The sequence below is a fragment of the Callospermophilus lateralis genome, chromosome 5 (assembly GCF_048772815.1).
Source record: "Callospermophilus lateralis isolate mCalLat2 chromosome 5, mCalLat2.hap1, whole genome shotgun sequence".
NCBI lineage: Eukaryota > Metazoa > Chordata > Mammalia > Rodentia > Sciuridae > Callospermophilus > Callospermophilus lateralis.
In genome coordinates this window covers 144,942,644-144,965,817 of record NC_135309.1, presented here as the reverse complement: position 1 = coordinate 144,965,817, position 23,174 = coordinate 144,942,644, and the positions used below count along the sequence as shown (strand labels likewise).

The 23,174-nt window shown below is 37.6% G+C and overlaps 1 protein-coding gene across 2 annotated transcripts in view; it reads right to left on the bottom strand.

Annotated features, from left to right (window-relative positions):
* Positions 1-23,174, bottom strand: part of Rai14 (retinoic acid induced 14) — a 134,293-nt gene that overhangs the window by 4,374 nt on the left and 106,745 nt on the right. Inside the window, exons 5-16 of one of the 2 annotated variants that reach the window (XM_076857361.2) lie at positions 20,884-20,948; positions 17,271-17,328; positions 16,372-16,442; positions 13,849-13,955; positions 13,050-13,228; positions 12,771-12,799; positions 11,058-11,144; positions 9,840-9,926; positions 7,560-7,614; positions 4,958-5,076; positions 2,676-4,211; positions 1,119-1,268 (exon numbers count right to left, since the gene is read on the bottom strand). In XM_076857361.2, coding sequence (XP_076713476.1) covers positions 1,119-1,268; positions 2,676-4,211; positions 4,958-5,076; positions 7,560-7,614; positions 9,840-9,926; positions 11,058-11,144; positions 12,771-12,799; positions 13,050-13,228; positions 13,849-13,955; positions 16,372-16,442; positions 17,271-17,328; positions 20,884-20,948 — 2,543 coding nt within the window. The remainder of the gene's footprint in view (positions 1-1,118; positions 1,269-2,675; positions 4,212-4,957; positions 5,077-7,559; positions 7,615-9,839; positions 9,927-11,057; positions 11,145-12,770; positions 12,800-13,049; positions 13,229-13,848; positions 13,956-16,371; positions 16,443-17,270; positions 17,329-20,883; positions 20,949-23,174) is intronic. The other variant, XM_076857362.2, reaches the window with a different exon arrangement.

Genomic DNA, 23,174 nt, shown 5'->3' with positions numbered 1-23,174 from the left:
TAGAACTGTTAATAAAGAGCTAGATTTGTACTTTGTGGCCAGCAAGAGTAAGGACTGTAGAAAAACGTGTCCCCCCCCCACCGCTGTTAAATTTATGAAGAAATCAAATCCATTTTCTGCTTGTGAAAGGAAGCTAGAGAGAATCCATGGAAAACTAACCTTGACTTCATATAGAAAATGTAACGTACCTTGTCAACTAAAACCTTAACAGATATTATGATAGGTTAAATAATGGTCCTCAAAAAATTTCCACATCATAATCCCCAGAACCTGTAAATGTTGCCTATTATAGATGGTACTAAGAGTTTAGAGATGGAGAGATATTCACGGATGACATGAGTGGGCTTTAAATGTAAAAAATAAGGGTCCTTACATTAGGGAGGCAAGAAAGTCAAAAGAAGGAGATAGGGAGATAAAAGCAGTTCAAGTGACATGCTCTGAAGATCAGCAAGGGATCATGAACCTAGGAGAGCAGTTGGCATTAAGAAGCTGGAAAGTCAGAGATGGAGCCTGTTTGACCTATAGCCTCAAGAAGGAATCAGCCCCGTCAACAACTTCACTTTAGTCCAGTGAAACATATTTTGGACTTCAGGTCTCCAGACTCATAAGATATTAACTTCATGTTGTATAAAGCCAAGTTTGTGGTGATTTGTTACGGTGGCCATAGGAAACCCATACAGATATTGAAAGGACTTTCCTGGGTGAAATAGAGGGGCCAAGAAGCAGTTTTTGTGTATGTGTAGATACACAACTACCAGAGATTCTGGCCCCTAATGAGAAAAGGCTCTTGCCACTGCCATCGATGGAGAACAACCATTGCAGAAAGAAGAAAAGTGGTGGAAAGTTAGTGAATGAGTGAATAAGCAGCAACCTCCCACTGATTTCTCCCTTCCCAACAATGCATTTGACCCATCTCATTATGGACCATGATTGGGACTTTCACCTGTGCTTCTCTCTTTTGCCCTCATCAAAGAAGTCTTCAGTTCATTGCTCACTGAAGTACAACATTCCTTTAGGCTGGGAGTCTGTGTTTGTGGCTCCTGGCCCTGATGGCTAAATTGGTATGTCATCTGCCCTGCCCTCACCCCAAAACAGGCAGTGGAAGAAAGCCCACTCACAGCCAGCTGGTTCTGGAGCTGTTTGATCTGCTGTTGCAGCGCTTCCAGCTGCTGACTCTGTCTTTTGGATGAGCTTGTTGAGTAGGAGAGCTGGGAGAGGCTGTTGAGGGCCTCCTTCAATTTGGTGACTTCCTTTGACATCTCATTTATCTGGTGAAAAAGGAAAACTGTATCAATAGGCATCTAATGTGTCTTTAGAAGCAAAATTCCAGATATTTCTCAGCTTCTAATAGAGTCCTATCTTTTGGTCTCTGGAACTTGAGATTCTGGAACAATTTCTTTTTAATTTTTTACAGGAAACCCACAAACTGAAACAGATAACAAAATCAGGCAGATCAACAAAGCTCTCTCTCTATATTCTGTTCAGATGTAATCCCCTGAATTATGTACTGTTTTGGTGCATGGGCCTAACAAGAGCTGTGATACTAATTTCCTCATTATACCCTTAAAAAAAGTGTGGTTAAAAAATAGCAGGACTGGGATTAGAAACATTTTTTATTTGAAGACAACTACATCTTGTCCAATATTGCTAACATGGACAATCAGGAATTAGTCCTAGGGCCCTTATACCTCTGGACATCTTGGTTTGAAGTAGACTCAGTCTCCCACCTCACCCCACCACTCCCTATTTCCCCATTCCATAGGCCTTTGAAGTACTTTTTGAAGTATTCATTACAAAAAGATAAATGGTGCTTATAAATAAATTCAGAGTCTCCACCATGTGGGACTGGGGATGGGGAGCAGATGCAGGTACAAAATCATCATGAACTTATGAACCTACTCTTTGCTCCCTTCCTTTCTCTGCACCATATCCAGTGCCATCTCGAAATTGCCTACTCCCACCATGTTCCTCTTCTCTTCCTATACACCTTTGAAAATGGGGGCCAGAGAGAGTAGTGATATTTATGCTGACTCAAGGATGAGGAGTCATGGAGCTTTGAGGAGTAGGATTAAGTCTAGGAGAATTTGGATTTCCATATGATGGAGAAATCTACCCTGGATTTAAAGAGAAGTATTAAGAGATAATACACTTTCAGATACTTCTGATCCCCCAAACAGGCAGAGCTTCCATAAAATCATTTTTAAAGGAGAAGTATGTACCACATATGTGAAAAAATATATATAAAGGGAAGTGGCAGAAGATTGGTATTTTTTAAAAATCAAGATCCAGCATACGTTTTTTTTGGCCAGGCAGCATGGGGGTGGGGGGTTGCTGAGGATTGACCCCAGGCCCTTGCACTTGTTAAGCAAGCACTGTACCACTCAGCTCCATCCCCAGCCCTTTTTAAAATTTTAAAATAGGGTCTAAGTTGACCAGGCCTTTAACTTTGGATCCTCCTTCCTCAGTCTCTTGAGTAGCTGGGATAACTAACACATCTGGCTCCTCCAACATACTGTTCTTAGTGTGACTTTAAGGGACAGATGTAATCATGTACAGAGTCTCTAAGCATTCTCAATAGATGAGTGTCAACAAATCCTATAAATGTTTCATATAGTAAAACTTCAGGGTCTTAGGACCTATTAGCAGAAACCCAATGGCAACAGAATTTCACCAACCTTTTTATCTTTATCCTCCTCCAGTCTTGAAGAACTCTCAGAATATCTTTTCATTTCAGCAAGTTCCTCCTGAGCTTGCTGGAATTTTTGCAGAAGTTCATTTATTTCTTGGTCTTTGGATTTCAAAAGAGTCTGAATGTTTTCCTTTTCCCTTTTCATTTGTGAGACCTCACTTCGAACCTGGGCAACCTCTGAATGGACCTTCTCTTTCTCCTTTACTGAATCCTTTAATTTTGATGCCAATGCACTCACTTCACTCTCCAAGGATGACTGGAGCTTTTCATAGGAAGACCTGGGTACCATTGTGTCAGTCATAGCAGCTTTCTCCTCTAGGAGCTGCTTCTCCAATTTTGCCACTTCCACTTCTTTGGTCGCCAGGTGTTCTTTAAGACTGCTTATCTTCTCTTCCATCTCTTTCGCAGTTGTCCTCAGTGATGTTATCACTTGCAAATGTTCTGTGATGGACACAGAGTTCTCTTTCTGTGCATCCACCAATTGCTTGAGCTGGGTCAACTCATTTAATACTTTTGAATACTGGGACTTCATTTCAGACAGTGCCTCTTCTGCTTTGGCCTTGGACACATTTGTCACCTGCATCAGTTTCTCATGCTCTGCTTTGTGGATGTATTCAGTTGCTACATCTTCTAGAGACTTCCTCTTCCTATAATCCTCCAGCTCAGCCTGGGCTTCTTTGTACAGCTGCGACAGCTCACTTACCTGTTTATTGAGTTCATCTATCATCCTGTTCATGGCCTCTTTCATGTCCCCAGCTTCATCACTGGCTTCCTGTGTCATCTGACTTTTTAGTGTGTCTTTTAATTTCATGATTTCTTCTTGGGCCTCCTGGTATTTCTCAAACAAAAATGCTTTCTCCTTATTCATATTCTCAATAACAGAGCAGTATGAACTTTTCATTTCCTCATACTCTTCCACAGGTGCCTTAATCACTCCACCTTTTTCCTTCTCCACAAGTTTTTCCTCTAACTCTCTCACTTTCTCTTTATTTCTTTCACTTTCTTTTAATGCGTTCTGCAGATCCTGCTTTAGCATATCTATTTCCCTGTCTGTGACCTTCAGCTCATGGAGATGTGAATAGCTATCTACACCCTCATGAGACAAGAGACCCAGTTTCATCTGCTTCTGAACACTCAGGACTTCTTTCATTGCCTCCTCATACTTGCTCTGAGTTTCTTTAAGTTTCTGACTGAGGTCTGAGCCATTCTCTGAAATCTCTGTGTCGTTCAAGCATACCAGTTCTGTCCTTCGGGACTGGAGTTCAGCCTGTAGCTGCCTCCTTTCTGCTTCAGACCTCTCCAATCTCTTCTGCAAGTCTTGTGAAATCTCTTGTAGTTGCTGAATTCTAACATCACTGTCGAGAGTGGGTTTCCCCAAAGAATGCATTGAGACAGATGGAGATGATTTGGAGTCTGGGGAAGAGGCCTCACTAGGTTTGCCCAGGGGTGGGGCCACATCAGTCTGGGTAGAATGGAAAGAATCAAAGCTTAGGTCTCCTTCTGCCTCCTTTGGTGATTTGGCCTGGGAAATAAAGCAGGAATTAAATGGCACTAAATTAAATGAACAACCACCAGAGTGAGAAGAACAAGTCTAAAATTTAGATACAGGAGAGCTGAGTGATCGTTTTCCATGTGTACTACTTTACCATAATAAATATATTGTTTGGGACATGAAAGTCAGATTTACAACACAAAGCTTATTCTGTGCTCTATTAGAACAGATTATTTGTGTCATTTAAAAAATACCAGAATTGTTTTGCCTATAAAAACCTCCCACTCAAATTTTTATTTCTTATATCATTCTAGTTGCCCAGAGAGGCAATAGGCATAGTACGGTTATTTCCTATCAAGTTCTTGAGAGTACTATATGATCAACTTTACAAAATGAATGGAAAATATTATATACAAATATATATATTTATGCACATGTATATATAAATGTTTAAATTTAAAAATATAGACATTTTAATGTATAAAAATAGAAAAATATAAAATTTTATGCACAATTTTTCATAGCATTCTCTCTATGTAATGTATCTATAAACAAATTTTATTTGTGTAAAAATTTTTATATATTCTATTTATATTTAAATGTTAATAATTTATATGTAATTATATAACTATATATGTAATTATATAAAATTTACCAATTTACAGAAATAGAATTAATGAAGAATACTGTTATCTACCCAAGAAACTTATGTACACCCCCAAAATATAGCCATTTGACTCCACAGAATTATCTGTGGTAGCAATCTATTTAGCTACCTGTAATTTATCTTGTAACTCCTTGTTGTGTAAAGTAAGGGAGGCAACTTTTGCTTGCAACAGCACTAGAAGATCTTGTTGGTCAGCTTCAGAACTTATATCCAATAAGCTATCGGCACCTTGGAAAGGAGAAAGGCAATTTAAAATGTTTTTAAAAATTAAACTGCTGTTTCTCTAACTTCTAACAAACTCACTTTCTGGCTTAACCAGTTCTTCTTCAAAGTCCTAACTATGATCATTCCTCATCCCCAGTTGGGTAGATGAATAGAAATTATTGGCATTTCCTGACTATAGTAGCACAGGTGTATCAAGCTAATTATAAAACTGATGGATTTGGGCATTATTCATTCACTTGATTAATCTTGGTTTCTGATTTCTCCCTGTACCTCATTAAGTCTCAGTTATGTGAATCCTTCTAGAAAGATCTCTGGAACCTGATTTATTTCTTATTCCTACCAGAGCATTACTCAAGTTCAGACTTCTATCAGCTTTCTCGGAAACTTTGCGCATGACTTACTCAGATGCCCCATATATTCTCCCCAGTAAAAATGTAGGGACATAAGTGCTGCTTAAAGTGTTCACTGAGATAAGACATGGAACTTGCTCCAGAATAAAACAACAGTGTCAGATTAGTCTTCCCAAAACATAAGTCAGGCCATTCCTTTGGTTCAAATGCTTTGTTTCCCTCCAAAAATAATCTCCAAACTCCTTTATATGGATTAAGGCCTCTTTATCTGGCCCCAGTCTTATTTTTCTGGTTTATGACTCACTACATCTTTCCTAAATATCCATTTCCTCAGACTCTTTGTTTATCCACAGGACTGCCCTTGCATCTCTTTACCTAGATACCTTTTTTTTTTTTTTGTACCAGGGATTGAACTCAGAGACACCCAACTACTAAGCCACATCCTCAGCCCTATATTGTATTTTATTTAGAGAAAAGGTCTCACTGAGTTGCTTAGTGCCTGGCCATTGCTGATTTTGAACTCACAATCCTCCTGCCTCAGCCTTCCGAGCCACTGGGATTTCAGGTGTGCGTCACTGAACCTGGCTAGATAACTCTTGAGCATCCTTTACAACCCTGTCAAAGTTTACCTCCTCCTTAAAAGCGTTCACTGGCCACCTGGCATGAAATGATTTTCTCCAAATCACACTATAATCACAGTTAGTAAACCACACTTTTTAGCATCGTACTGATTATCATGCCTGAATAGCATTTGAAACAATGCTACTCAAAGTGTTCACTGGGATAAGACATGGAACTAGCTCCAGAACGAAATGAACTGCAGAAAGACTTCCTTTGAAAAAATGTCAGTTGCACAAGATGGTGTGCTTGGTGACATAGCTGGATGACTTTCTGGTGAAAACTCTTTTATTATTGCCGACTGGCAATAGTTTATAGATGACTCTTTGAAAAATACAAATCTAATTTTTTTACTATTATGCTTTTAATTGATTCACAGTGATTTAATGCAGAGATGAAAACTTTAATCTTAATTTGGATGGACGAAAAAATGATGTTTTTTCATAGAAAAAATTACATCTGATATAAGGCATTGTTCTGATGTATGGTAAGTCCTCTGAGTTTTGTGAGTCCTCCTAAGATTAAAGTCTGGTGTGATAAACTTGGGAATTGAAGCATGACCTCAATTCTAAGCAACAGAAGTTACTTCTCAGATACAATGGATGGTTTTAAAAGTAAACCATGTAACACCTGTTCAGCTGTATTAACATTGATCTCTGCCAGGAATTTAAAAATTTAATATTTCTCAATTTAGCACATCAAAGGTCCAGACTCATATAAAATGCACGATACTCTAAGAAACTGAGTGCTGGAGCTAAAGGGAAACCTTGAAATCATCTACTCTATTATAAATTAATTCTGAAGAAATCATACTACATTCTTATAGATTCAGTTAAATTTTAGGAATCTCCATCTTCTTTAGAAGAGACTCTTAAAAGATACAACAAATTAAACCTAACTTCCTTAAGACAGTTTGACTGTGTGTGGTTTACTTGTAAATCTAAGTGGTAAAGTTACATTCTGACAGTCATGGAGGTGCATGGTTTTCTCCCTTCATGATATAATTTGCTGCTCAGCTGCAATGAGTGCTCTATGCTATTAGCTAACAGCCTACAGCCTGTTTTTAAATGCATAGGATAAAATATACAATAATCTATAAGATTATCTTGTAACACACCAAATAATAATATCCAAAAGCAGGTCTAATAACTGCCATGATGTCTAGTGGTGATATTATAAACGTATTTCCAACATATCTGCAATAACAGTAAGATGACAGGAAATTGGCAGGGAATTCTCTTGTGATCACTGGTCTGCTAAGTGTTTATTTCCTGTATTCATAATTGAATGAAATGCTAACATTTAATTATGGACAAGTGAAAACAGAAATGGACTTTTTTACATACCAAAGTTAGATATTTTTTAAAATTCAGGTTCAGGCCCCTGAAGCCCAGAGCTGCATTATTGGCAGCTCTATGACCAGAGGCTGTTCCTGGCTTTGTCTTTGCTCTGTTCAAAGAGACATGGAGTAAAGACAGTTTGTTCAAAGAAACAAAAACAGATGCTGCTTTATCTTACCTGTAGTACTGTCACTTAGTCTATCTTTGTTTTCTTGTATAGAACTAATCTCAGCCTGCAGAAACAAAAATGATGTAAAAATAATACTCCTAAATATAATATTGCACAAAAGAATAAGGTAGATTTTCCTCCTTAAGCTTATAGAGAGCATAGTCTGTTATCCTACAAGAAAAATAAAAAATCCAAAGGAAAGAAGATATTTTACAAGTGAAAACATGGCAATTATCTACTAAGGTATAACTTTTTAAATATTAGAAATTTCAGAGTGCATATTTTCAAAACACTTTTCCGAAATATAATTTAGGGAGCGCAACACAAATATATTTAAAATTATAATAATTTCATGCTATAGTTTATTTATTGGGCTATGTCCTAAATAAATAAGATGGAAAAGACTACTTTCTTAATGATGTCAAATAGAAGTTATATTTATCTGGGTTATACATTAAAGTATATTAAAAGTAGATTTTTTTAACTTAATCATTTTTTAAATTATCTGTATTAGTCTTATTAATCTTTCTAAAATAGATGCTAATGAATAAGACCTAAAAGGAATAAGAAGATAATTTTATAAGGGAAAAAATGCATACACTCTTGAATTGGCAACTGATCCCTTAAAGATTTCCTCTAACCCTCTGTCCCTGAATATCTGTTAATATATTATAAAAATTCTTGGAACTTCAAAGACAAACTCTCATTTCAAGGCTTTTGTTTCAAAACATTATTTTAACTTGCCAAAAATTTATTATGTTTCATCTAGATGAACCCCAGACAATGATAAGAGATTACTTTTCAGCAAAGGAACTTTTGTAAAAGCCAAAATGCTAAAAATTAAGTTGCTTATTTTTGGCAAATGCTTCTCTTTATAAAAAGCTGTCCTTTCATTTTTCCAGAAAATCTACATATTTTAACTATATAAGGTATAATAAACTATTCAAATTTTCTAATCTGAAGAGGTTTTGACAGGTGTATAGCCATGGAACTACCACTATAATCAAAATCTAGAATATTTCCTTTTCCCTGAGAGTTTACTCATGCATTTATCACGGCTAATCCTGCCCACTCCATTCTTAGGCAACCTGTCCATTTTGCATTTTCTAAAATTGCTATAAATGAAATGTAATGAAAAAAGTGGGGATATTTTTGTGGTTTATTACTTTCATTCAGCATGATGATTTTCAGATTTGTCTATGATGTTGCTTGCACTGCAGCACATTCCTATTTTTGCTGAGTAACATTATTTTATATGAATATATCTCATTATCTGATTTATTCACTTGTTGATACACATTCAGGTCATTTCCAATTTAGGAACACTGTGAATAAAGCTACTCTAAACATCTATATATAATGTTTTATATAGATATGTTTTTAGTTCTCCTGGGTAAACATCCATAAGTGGATGACTGTATCATCTTGTAGGTATTTCTGTAACTTTTAAAGAAACTATTAGTTTTCTGAAGTAGTTTGTACCATGTAATTTCCTCCAACAGAATCTTAGCAGTCTAGTTCTTCCATATCTAATTTTTCCACTAACATACTTTATCTAAGGATCCAATACAGGATATTGCATTGTACTTAGAGAATTTTTAAAAAAATGTAACGTTTGCCACTTCATAAATAATGTTTATTAAGGAATAAAAAAAGGAGTGATTACAAGTCAGAAGCCAGTAATTTTCAACCTTTTAAAAAATTAATTTAATTTTTAATGAATAAAGAAAAAAATATGTATTTACCATGTATATCATTATGTCTTGAAATACGTATTTAATATAGCTAAATTGTACTAATCAACATATGCATTACCTCACATATCATTTTTTGTGATTTGAACACTTAAATCTACTCTCTTAGCAATTATCCAAAATACAGCACATTGTTATTAACTATGGCCACCATACTGTACAATAGATCTCTTGAATTTCTTCTCCTGTTGAACTGAGATGTACACTTTGACCAACATATGCCCAACCTCCCCACTCCCTATTCTCCCATTGTATTCTGCTTTTATGAGTTCTATTTTTTTGGATTCCAAAAGTAACCTTTGTCCGTTTTTTCCTATTGAAGAAAAGTAATTGCAATTAATTCTCTTTATTCTTGTTTTATAGTGTCTAAGCCAGGAAAAATAATCAAGGGGTCCTTCATGATGAAAAGATTGTGAGCGAATGACTGAGAAGTATATTCTACTTTATTTATATTTGTCCAGTGTTATATAACTTAAAGCAAGTCTATGGTGTATCATAAAATACAAGAACAAAATTGAATCTAGAAAGGAAATACCTTGAAGGGTGCTTCTGCAAAAAATACTGATTCCTTTCCCGAAAGTGGTGTTGAAGTTATTGATCTTGGGGAAGACACATCACTCAACTAAAAGAAGAAAATGAAAACCACCAGTAAAGAATGTGTCCTCAAAGTGTCTTCTTTTCTAGTGCTGTTGAAGCAACATCCAGGCAACTAAACTCACGTAAGTACCCTTAGCTTCAGTTAACACAGGCAATTCAAATAATTTTTGAGTTTTGCAGAGTATAACTTTGCTCCTATGTTAACTAGAATCAGTTTTTTAAATCTATAAAACTTCTATTATAGGCTGATAATAGTACTAATGAATAGTATTTCATGCTAACATATATTTAAAATTATTTATCAGTGAGATATTTCTATTATTTGAATAGATTATTCTTTTCGTGACATGATTTTAAACAAACCCCAACCTGTTTTGTTTGCCATTTCACAGATTTCTGTGCTTCCTTCTCTATGAAGTAGTTTTTATAAGTTCAGAAATAAAACTATTTTTAATATTAATCAACTGTAAATGTAATTAGAAAGACACATTTTAGCTATGTTTTAAGAAACCAACTTAAGTTCACTTTCATCTAACTGCCTCACTAACTACTCATTATCTTACCCTTAACTCTTACTAGAATTGTTAATATGAGGAACTAAAAATAGGCTGACTTATTATTATCTTAGAAAAATTTCTATCATAAGATTATTTTTTTTAATTATTATTATTATTATTATTATTATTATTATTATGATGCCAGGGATTGAACCCAGAAGCATTTAACCACTGAATCACATCCCCAGCCGTTTTTACTTTTTATTTTGAGATAAGGTCTTGCTAAGTTGCTTAGGGCCTTGCTGAGTTGCTGAGGCTGGCTTTCAATTCACCATCCTCCTGCCTTAGGTTCCTAAACCACTGGGATTACAGGCATGTGCCACTGTGCCTGGCCTGTCATAAGATTTTGAGAAATTTCCTTGAGGCTTTTAAAAAAGATACTATTTAATCCTTCAGTTTTGAAACAGATAAAAGTCAACATTGTTTCCATACTAATTATCAAAATCCTTCTTATCACAATTTGTAATCTACAAAATTTAAGAAAATTTTAAATGTGCACTAAGGGTCAGGTCTAAAACATTACTTTGTGACCTAAATGCAAAATGATGAAACTATTGTCGTTTTCTGCTTATTGATTGCTGGTTTACTTTGGTTTTTACCTGAGTAGGACTGATAGGAGGTGGTGGAGCTTTGCGTTTTTTTGGAGTTCCACTTCTTTCTGAGCTTATTTTAGAGACTTGATCATGCTGAAAGTTATCACAGTCCAAAGAATGGAGGTGGGTTAGTTAGGTTAGTAAAGTTTGAGCAAGTAGCTTCATCAAACAAATGAGAAAAACCTCTATAGTCCATGCATTTCTTAATCCATCAAGACCTGGAATCTGTTATCAACATAAAAATACAGTAATATGCATGCTTTACATTTTCTTCTAGCAGTCCATGCTTTCATAGCAAGAAGATTAAAAACATAGACAAAACCAGATTAAGTTGGTGTGGAAAACTGGAAAAGTAGAGAGTTGTCTACCATAATCAGAACCCAGATTACATTTACATGTACTTTCCATCTTAATGCAAAACACCGGGATTTCCCACATCTCTGCATGACTTCCACCACCCACCTTTTGTTTTAAAGAAAGTAAACATGAGGGAAAGGGGGAACCTCATCTCTAAAAGTTATTGGTAAGGAATACAGTTAGCACATAATATATTCAGTATTACTTGTTTTCTGTAATTTTTTTAAGAACCTTGATGTATACATAAATAGAACAACCAAACTTAAATTAATAGTGACAACATGCTTTTTAGAAAAACTCCAAAATAAAGGTTAAACGTCTAAATTTCTACTCCAAGTAATACTAAGTGTAATTTTAGGGTGAAAAACAATTAAAATAAAAGGAAAAGCTAAATGTCTTATTTTCATTAAGTGTTTAACATTTTCGTAATGACAGATCTGTAGTTCGTATGATAATACAAGCATTTAACTCTAGGTGAAATTTTAGGGGGAAAAAGAAAAGGAAAAGTTCAATCTCTTATTTTCATTAAATAGCTAGCATTTTTGTGACTATAGGTCTGTAGTACATGTGATATTACAAGTAGTTAAAATATTGTTATTCAGTCTCAGTGTTTAAACCACATCAAACATTTTCACACTGGTGGGAAGCATTAGTACATTTCAGAAAAAGATGAATATATAGGTAGCAAGTTTAAAGTTATATGCTTTTGAAATAAGGTAAATCATTAAGAAAACATTTACCACCTCATAATAATGAATCATTTATTCCAAAGACATTGCACTCCTTAAGTATCTTCCACATAGTCATCATCGCTTTTCTATTTTCTTTTTGATACTGGGGATTAATCCCAGGTGCTTCACCACTGAGCTACATCCCCAGACTGTTTTTTAATTTATTTTTACCTTTTTAAATTTTGGGGTGGAGTTACTGGGGATTGAACTCAGGGACATCCACCCACTGAGCCACATCCCCAATCCTATTTTGTATTTTATTTAGAGACAGGCTCTCACTGAGTTGCTTAGCACCTCGCTTTTGCTGAGGCTGGCTTTGAACTTGCAATCCTTCCTCAGCCTCCCAAACCGCTGGGATTACAGGCATGCACCACCACACCTGGTTTTATTTTTTTCATTTTGAGACAGGGTCTTCCTAAATTGTTTAGGGCCTCATTAATTTGCTGAGGCTGGCCTCAAACTTTTGATCCTCCTACCTTAGTCTCCTGAGTTCTGAGATACACCGGTAGGTGTATGCCACCACACCAGGTAGTCATCATCACTTTTCTAGTGAACTACAGAGTTTATTATAAACATTTTCAAATACTCACAAACAAAGACAAAAAAATCCCTACCCCCAAAAGATAAATACCTGCTTTGGTTTTGTTGGGGTCTTTAAGTCTAAAGAAGAAAAAGTGAAAGAAAATTACCATAAGAACCATAATGACTCATATTTCATATTTGCTTTGGGTGGAAACACACACACAAACACACACACACACACACATCATACACAACATTTAACACTTAATTTTTCTTCAAGCCTATGTTTAAAAGAATAATAAAATATATATTGCACAAATTCCTTTATCCTTTGGGGGAAATGGAGTACATGAATTTAAAACAACATTGACTATTTTCTTTCACATACCAGCATCCTGAGAGATTTTCGATAATAGAAGGCTTTGAATTCCTGCATTTTCTGAGAGTTTGGAATAATGTAAGGCATTGTGTCCAAGAGAATCTACAAGGTTTAGGTCTGCACTCTTTTTAATTAAGGCTTCCACGATGGTAGAGCTGCCAATTTCACAAGCCAGCATGAGAGCAGTTCTAAAGAAAAGGGAGACAGAAAATTATCACTAAATAAATGTAAAACTCTTTCCTCGGAAATTCTTTGTCCTGAAAACAGGGAAAAGAACCTTTACTTAATCATCTGGGAAATTCAAAATGAAATGCTATCAAGATGAAATTAGGTGGTATATTTATTTTTAAACTGCAAATTAAATCTAAATGTTAAACCATATTTAGTCAAATAACATAGAAACAATCTACTGTACTGTTTGATATAAAATGATAGTACTTAATGATTGCCACAAATCTTACCCTTGTACCTCAAGTATTTTACAGAACCTGTACATTGTGAAGACTTTTCAAAAAGTAACCAATATGTTTACTCATTTTTCATGATAAGACACAGGAAATAGCTTAATCAGCTTTAATATTTAATGGTTTCATCACAGATCCAGTCAGCAATGATGCTCAGAGTCTGGGAAACATTATTTTTAAGTGGAAAGAGATTCTTGATTACCAAAAAGGTAGAAAATTTTAAAAGAAACAAGTTAAATCACATTATAACAAACCATTCAACATACAGCTATGATATTGTGAAAGACTCAGAAAGAATGTCAGCATCACTTAAGTCACATGATTTTTGCCCGTTTATGCAGTACCTTCCATTTTTGTCCCTGGAATTGACATCTGCCCCATGATCCAGGAGAAAGCGACAGACCTCACTGTGGCCACTTTGTACTGCAAGAAGCAGCGGTATATTCCCATCCTAGGAGACAAACTCTGATTTAGATTTTAACTTTAACACCAAATGCCAGAATCACAGAGACCCTTGTTCTTTCCCCAGGTACCCCCATGACTTGTACTGCTGGTGTAATATTTGATCCATCATGATATTTTAGGCCCCTTTATGGCCACCATTACATCATGGCCAACTCTTGTAGAATTTCTCTGTTAGCATTTCCTTGGAAGCCTTTTGGGCTGCTTGCCTGTTCCCTCAGCTGTCACTGAGTCTGAGTGATCACAGGAGAAAGTATTAAACTCAAGGTGTGTTCAGGCTTAAGGCAAGAGTATCATGTACTGAAGGATGATTCTGGAGAAATGAAGGACTTGTCTCCACATGGCTCAAAAGGACTTACTGCTCTAGGCAGCTTCTTCCCAGTGAACTACCTACTCGCTGTCATTCTACTCCTCTCAGAAGGCGTACTTTTCATAATTTTAATAAGTGCCAAAACATAACAAATTAACATAAGACAAGATAAAGATGGATAAAAAAGAATTACTTAACTTGTCATGACAATTAGCAATCTTTTTGGAAAAAGAAAATCAGATCCCCAACTTGTATATAAACTATATCAAATGGATTGAGAATGAAAACATTGCAATATAAAACAAATGAGAAAAATACAAGAACATGTAGGTAAGTATTTCTGTAATCCAGATTGAGAAGAGCCTCATAAAAATGACACAAACGGGAAAGAAAATGTATTATCCTGTCTTTTGTGGGGAGAACATACCCCACAGGCAAGTCACCAGTAATTTTTAAGTTAAAAACATTCACATAGAAAAATAAAAAAAGATTAACCACAATATTCCTAACCTATGCTAAAAATGGGGATTTAAGTACAATTGCTATTTAACAATTAAATCTTTTTTTTCCCCCTTCTACTTCTATCCTGGAGATTGACCTCACTAGTGTTCTATCACTGAGCTGAACTATATTTCAGCCCTTTTTATTTTATTTTTATTTTGAGACAGGGTCTCTCTAAGAGGTAAGGCCTTAAACTTGTGATTCTCCTGCCTTAGACTCTCAAACAGTGAAGATTACAGGACTATGCCACCACACCTGGCAGAATTAAGACTTATAGTACAATTTCAGACAGATTTTCAAGTGTTATGGTTTAGTTATGAGGTGTCCCCCAAAGGCTCATGTGTGTGCAACAATGCAGGAAAGTGTAGAGGTGAAATGATGGATTATGAGAGCTTTAAACTGATCAGTGAATCCCTCAATAGGGATTAATTGGGTAGTAATGGTATGCAGGTAAGGTCTGGCTAGAGGAGGTGGGTCACTGGGGGCGTGCCTTTGGGGTTTATAGTTTGTCCTTATTAAGCAGCATTCTCTACCTACTTTCTCATTATCATGTCCTGAGTTGCCTTCCTCTGCCACATCTTTCTTCCATGATATTCTGCCTCACCTCAAAGCCATCTGTGGACAAAGATCTCTGAAACTATGAGCCCAAAATTAGATTTTCCTCCTCGAAGTGTTCTTATCAGGTCTTTTGAGCGTATCAGGAAAACAGCTGATTAAAATACTAGGCATTGTCTCTATAAAGTTATAGTACTTTCTGGTCATGAAGTAATAGTGTTTTAGATTTTGGATGTTTTTGGATTCTGGAGTATTTGCCTATAAATAATGAGATATCTTGTGGATGAAATCCAAGTTTAAACACAAAGTTCACTTATGTTTCATGAAGACCTTGTAAACATAGTCTGGAAGTAATTTATCCAACATTATTAATAATTATGTGCATGAAACAAAGTTTCATGGTGTGGAACAGGCTTCTTGTGGCATCAAGTTGGTGCTCAAAAAGTTTCAGAAATTGCAGTGTTTAGGATTTTGGATTTTTGGATTAGGGATGTTCAACCCTTACTAATAAGACTCAGAATATGGATTTATTTACAGTCTATTGAGTCACTTTACATCATACATGTCAATCAAGCTATAACATGAAATTTAACATGAAGGCATGTAAATTTATTCTCAAAATAACCCTGTGAGGTTACAATAGGATAGAAATATTTCTGTCTTCAAAGTTGGAAAATTTTAACCAAAAGGCTTCCAAGGTAATACATGGGGGGCAGAAAGAAAATATGAGAATTTCCATTTGGACTTATTTCTTTCTTTTACAAATCAACAAAGTAAGTTTTATTCATATTCAGGTTGATGGCAGAATACATGTATATACTTAGAAACAAATATACACAGGAAAGAAGTGCATGCTGCAAAATGAATTAATAATTTAGGGACCAATGGAGGTATAATACAGAAAACCATTTTACAGAAGAAGACCTGGGTTGAAAAGCAATAGAAATTTTAAGATACTTGGGTCTCTAAAGTCTCAGTGACTCTCAGAATGCTCTAAACCACTGTCCATTTTCACCTCTAGTGGCCACCGGGTACTCACCAAGTCCTTGAGGTTTACGGGGCTCTTGTGTTCGCTGAGGACCTGAACAGCTGGTAGGCAGCCCTGCGCCGCTGGGGGAGGGAAAACACAAACATCATCCACTCACAAAGCTACTCACATAACCAAGGGCATCAACGCCTCTAAGAAGTTTGTGTTTGATTTGGAATCAAACATTCACTCAAGCTGTACTCAACAGAAATGGTATTAGGAAGGTAAGTAAGAGGTATTTGAAAATTATTGCTTCATTTCAGAGTTATCTGGACATATAGACAGTCACTTTCAACTACCTTTCGGCAAACATTTGTTTTATCTTTTCATAAGACTTAGCTTTTCCACAATTATCAAAAAAAGAATTTTTACACCTAATTGCCTGAGAGCTCAGTGTCAATGTTTGTCACTTTCAGCTGCATGATAGATAGATGCTAAGACAAATGTTGACAAATAGAATTAATTGATGTCTGTCATGATCACCAAATCAAAATATCTATGTCACAGAAAACCTGAATCCACTAGTACTTCTGATTATCTCTTTTAAAAGAGATTTAAATCATATAGATAAATCAATTGCATATACATACACATTAATTAAATAATTGGTGCTGAGGATTGAACCCAGAACCTTGTGCACACGTTGTACTACTGAGCTACATCCTCAATCCTAGTTAAAATAAGTTAACCATGACAACCTTTTCTGGTTGTGGCAGGCAACTGATGAATTCTAGGTGTGCTCCTTGTAAAGCTCAACATTATTTTTCAAACTGAGTAAAATGAGAAAGTCTAGGAGTGATGACAGAAAACAATCCCAGGAATAGTATTGTAAGGTTAATGGCCTGAATAAAGACAATGGAAAATTAGTGTTTCTTATGGCAGAAGAGGACAAATAAGAGAAGGAAAGTTACCTGCATAATGTAAAGCTGTTTTCCCAGAGCTGTCAATACCTTCCGCTGGGCATTTAGACTATAAGACAAAAATAGTAAATATGTATATTATAATATCCTGCAAGAATTCTGTTCAGTTCATTCTTTTCATGTAAGGTATGATGTCTTATTAGGAAGGGAACAAGCTCCAATTGCTGTACTCCTACAGCCTTTTTGGGGGGGCTGGAGACTAACCAAATAATCATGACCTAGGCAGCCAATTGATCCTTTGCTGCTTTGCCTGCCCTTTCCTCCTCTGACTTCATCACTCTGTCACCACTGGACAGCCCCAGCCAGCTAACAAACATGCTCTAGCATCTCGCACCTCGATCCCATCTTTCTCTCCATTGCCTAACCTAATTCTCTTTCCCCCTTCATAAAACCAGCTCTCTGAAGAATTGCCAACATGCAGTCTGTGCTTCTTGCTTTCCATTCACTCCTGAGTCCACTGCAGTTGAGTGTCAGCCTCTCAGTGGCCTTCCACTCCCTCTTCATCAAATAGTCCTCCTCTCAGCAACACAAGTCCCTGCCTGGAAAACTTCTGTTTGCTCTGACCACTCCTCCTCCTCCAGCCAGACATAAAACCTGGGGCCTCTTCACTGTTCTTTCTCTAAACACTCTTCCTTAGTGATCTCATCCACACCTGCAGCTTGAAATACTGTCAAGAAGTTGAGGCTAGGAACTCCCAATGTCCATCTTTCCACTAACAACAACATAAGTATTGTGTAAGTAAGAGCTATCATGCACCCAACTGTGTTCAAAGAATTGCTTTACGGTTCCTAACAACCCTGGATAGATGCTACTATTACCATTTTCAGGCAAAGGAATTAAGGCATAAAGAAGTTAATTTATCAGGCCACAGTGAACAGCAGAGCCAGGATTCCAACCTGTCAGAACGTGCAATCTTACTCAGATGTCACCTGTGAGCACTAGGTTTGATAACCCACTGCGCCTACTTCACTGATGTCTTACAAGCATTTCAAAGGCAAAACTTCCCCTCTTCCAAGCCAACCTGTTCCTCCCCATCCCTTACCACACCCGAGCCACACCATCCTCCATCTAGTCAACAAGCCAGAAACCATGGATGGAGTCATCTCTGACTTCCTCTACTCCTCCTCCCACATCTAATGATTCATTAGGTCCTGTCAATCCTTTCTAGAAACCACACCTCTGATCTACCTCTGATCTCTTTCTTGTTTCCACTACCCTTGTCTAAGCCAGCACCTTCTCATCTGGACAGCTAAGATAGCTTCCTTGTGGGTCTCCCTAGTTCTGTTCTTTCTCCTCTGAATAACTTCTTGACACAACAGGAATAATATTTTAGAACTATGAATGTCACTATCTACTTATAAGCCTTTAACAGTTCCACACTGTATTTAGGATTAATTGCAGTCTGCCTATCACAAACACACAAGGCCCTGCATTCTGTGACACAATTCCTGGTCACCTGCCTTGCCCCTGGCTCATGCACTGGCTTTCTTTCCTCCCTGATGAGTATCTTTCCTGCCTTGGGGCCTTTGCATTTGCTATTTTAGGAATGCATTCCTCTTGACACTTTGCATATTAGAGATCTCAGCTTAAATATCACCTCCTCCATGAGGCTGCCCTGAACTGCTACTTCTCAATACCCTGTTGACTTCCTCTTTAGTACTTTGTAATTTGTAATGTGTGTTTGTGTCTGTGTTTGCAGGACAGTGAGCTCCACCAAGATAGTGACTCCTCTGTGAGTGTACATTCAATGCCTATATTTACTGCCCAGCGACCACTTGGTATATAAAAGGGTAGGAGGGCTAGCCAGCACTCAGGGGGAGGGGGAGAGTTCATTTGAACTGTAGAATCTCTAAAGCTTTGTTTGTGCTCCGCCTTTAGAAGAAAGAATGTTTAACTGGTGTTTACTGGAGAGGGGAAATATCTCTAGCTCACAGACAATTACAGCAAAGGCCTAGAGAGCTCAGAAAGGTTGCTAAATGCAGAGGGTGGAAGGAGTCACTAAATGCAGAGGGTGGAGCAGGAGACCAGGAGGTCACATCACAGAGAGCCTGGATGTCCAAAAGGTGAAGAACTGACTAGACGGGTCCAGGGCTCAAGGAAAGTGACCTAACAGGAAGGCTAATGTTTGAATAACTGCCCAGGAAGAACACTGGTGAGACAATTTGCAAGTTGGAAGAGGGAAGATCAAACTACCTTAGAGTGAAATGCCTGCCCTTTAGTGGTAAGAAGAATGGAGATCAAGTTACTACTTACCAAGCTCTGGCCTAATTTTAGAACAGCACAAGGAACTGCTTAAAGGCTTCAAAGATTCCAGAGAAAAACCAACCCATTTGCACAACCAGATATAAAATTACATTAGAGGCTAGAATATCTGGTCCTTGCCCACAAGGACTTCCAGCTTGTCAGGTTAAATCTTCCTTAAAATCAGAGTCAGATGCAAGGTCTGGAAAGCCAAGCTCAGAGGGGAATGGAGATTTAAAACACACATACACACACACACACACACACACACACACACACACACACACGGGAAGGTATACATGCAGAGCACCCAGGCAAGAGAGTGATCTTCATCTATTCAGATTGTGTGGCCCAGAGTAGGCAGGTAAGAAAAGCTCACTGTTCAGTGTCTTCAAGGGGAAGCCCTATAATGTAGCACCCCAGACATTGCTCTATTTTTCTTGAGTTTTGCTTCAATGACCTGTTAAGATTAAACATTCCTGGAATTGGCAGTAGCAAGCAGCATGTAATGCAAGACAGGAAGCTGCGTGATCAACTGAGCAGACAAGTCAAAGGATGTGACCACAGCTCTGCATTAGAGATTCAAAGTCAAATTAAAGCAAGATGCTGGGTCCCAAACAGTGCTTGTGGGGGCTGAGACAACAGCTTGACAGAACAGACAGTACTCCAAACATGTATTTTATTGCTCTCTGCTGTTCCTGAAAACAGCCAGCTTGCATTTTGACTAGCAACAGCTGGACGAAACTGTATGGATTGCTATCAGGGGTTCATTGAATATATATTTTTATAGATTTATGGATGTCATCACCTTAAGGCATCATTATAAACTTCCTGGCAAGGTTATCAAACCATGGAGTTGGCTTATAATTCTAAAGAAGAGTAAAACCAAACACTGAAACAGGAATCAAGAACTAAAAGCTCATCAAGTTATATACAAGAAATAATGGTTGAAATTTTGCTTCTCAAGAAGAGCTGCACTTGACTAATGACTTATAGAGGAGAATACCAGGACACCAGAGATCCAGTATGGCAGGGATTTCCAGCAGTTTGTAAAAACTGACTACATAGAGGTCACAAATCCTTTAGAAAAGTGAAAAAAGAATTGACTGAAGTGTGAGGAGGAGGCTATTCCTAGGAAGACACTCCAAATTTTGGTTAGGATCCTCTTCACTGCCAGGGGAGTTGCTATGGAAACAATCTTCTCCCTGACCGCCCTGTCAATAAGGAGGTTCTGAGACAGTATTAAAAGTTGTGTGTGTGTGTGTGTGTGTGTGTGTGTGTGTGTGTAGAGGTATTTCTTTTTTCATGGATAAGGTCACCTTTTAGAAATGACACATAATTTCAAGTTGCTGCTGCCTTTTACCTGAAGGAGCTTCTTGACGCACTCGTGGTGTCCGTTCTTGGCTGCCAGGTGTAAAGCACTGTGTCCTGAAGGGATTGAAAAGCAAAAGCTGGGGGAAAAAGGCCACACTTTTCACATCTCTTTCACGTCTCCGTACTGAAGACAACTATGAGGAAATATATTGTTCTTTAACAAAGACAGAATTGTTCCTCTGGAGATTAAAGCCTCACATTCTTTAATGCCACAAATGTGGGGAGGAAACAGAGCATCCGCCCACTGGATAACATTCACAGGCTCCGGGTGCTGTTCTCTTAGGGTGCAATTAAGCCCCAGGCCAGAAGCTTGTGGTAGACTCATGACATGAGGCTTGGAAGTTCTGCTTTCAGCTGTCAATGTGTGTGCCAAATGTCCCGTGTCCACAACCGTCACACCAGGCAAGGACCACCCCAGGCCTAGAAACCCCAAAACACGCAGCCCACTGGGCAGCAGGGAGCATACCAGAGGCCCACAAACTTAATCTCTACTCAACCCCTCATTTCCCTCTTCTTCAAACATATGGTCCTGACCGGCCATTCCCAGGAGCTTTCAGATTTTTAAAGTTCTTGAGTGGAGGAAGGGGAAGAGTTGGAAAACAGCAACAGACCACTAAAGCAGCATTTCTTTAATTTCCCTTCGTGACTCCAACATGAGGCATCAGTGTTTCGATGGTCAGATAACTTCAAGGATGGTCCCAATACTCTAACCAACTCCCCCCACTGCCAAGTGGGCTTGTAGGACTCTATGGGAGAGGGGCTTAGGGGTAGCCTAAGGGTCAGAAGAGCCCCACCAGGGACTTTGCAATTGCTCTAGGTTTAGCCTGGGTTCTCTTCCTTAGAAGAGCCAGAGAGCTCGCTTTCAATCACCTCCACAGGAGGCCATATTCCTCCACTGGAGGAAATTCCACTTCCTCCCTGATGCTTTTTATTCTCACTCCCTGCTTTATTTCTTTATACTTCATGTACCTTGCACTTTCTATCACTCCTTTCAAACCTCTCTTAGACACACACACTCAGTTACACATTTATATAGTTAACTGCCCCTCCTCCAACTAGAATATAAACTTGGTCACAACAGGAACTTTCTGTGTCATAACCTGCTGTATCTCTATTGCCTACAATATCACTGTGCACAGTAGGCTGTCAATATATTTTCTTGTTAATTTGATTTAGAGGCTAAGCTAATTTCAAATGTCTACAATGAGGGGCCAGTCAACCCAATATACCTAGGAAACTCATAGCTTACATTTCCCAAATCATTTGACCAAGATATTCCCACTATAACACCTGTAGAAAACTCACACTTAGGCTTAAAGCAGAAATTTCTCAGCCTCAGTCCCATTTGTATTTAAGCTAGATAGTCGCTGTGGATAGCTGTCTTGTATGTTATAGGAAGTTAAGTCACAACCCTGGCCTCTTTCTACCAGATGTCTAATTGTGACAACTGAAAATGTCTGCAGACATCGCCAAATAACCCTTGGTGGCAAAATCATCCACAGCTGAGAACCAATTGTTTAGAGAGACAATTTCTTTTTTATGGTAATGCAGTTCCAAAATACTGTTCCCCTTTTGGAATGATGTGCATTCTGTAAAACCAATCATAATTTACTAATTAGAGGATCACATGGCTAGAAAACACCATATTTAAGATCAGAGGGTCATAGGATCATGGTGAGCTGCACAAAAGTCTGTAACTTCAAAATAACAGATCCCTTCTATTGCTCAGTGGAGGTGCTAAGAGCTCTTAGGGGTATTCATGAGGGGTGTTATTAGTTGGGATGGAATACCAAAAGGCAGAAGACCCTCTCCAGAAGGATGGGGATGAAGGAGGCTAAGAAATAAGAGGAAAGAGGTCCTTGAAAGTAGAAAGATGAAGATACTCTCTTCTTCTCCCTCAATTATTGCACAAGACACCCCTCCCCAAGATGAATAAAGCATAATAGCACGACTTTAGTTACATTATGCATTAAATAGGCTTTAGTGGGCCAGCTTGGACTCCCCAGCCATCATTTATACATTGTTTCTAAGGACAAGCACATTCTGAATTTTAAACAAATGCCTTACAAATGAACTTTTGGAACACGTCCTGATTGTAAGTTGGAGGCTTGTTTATGTAGTACATTTAAGCTTTTGTCCATGCCATGAAAAAAAGCTGTTCTACACAAACAGCACCCACTTCAAAAAGGCATACTATCTCCAAAGACAATGTGGTAGGGGCATTTAAACAATACATCATAGCAGAAAAATTAGACTTTCATTTAACTTCCAGTGATCTGA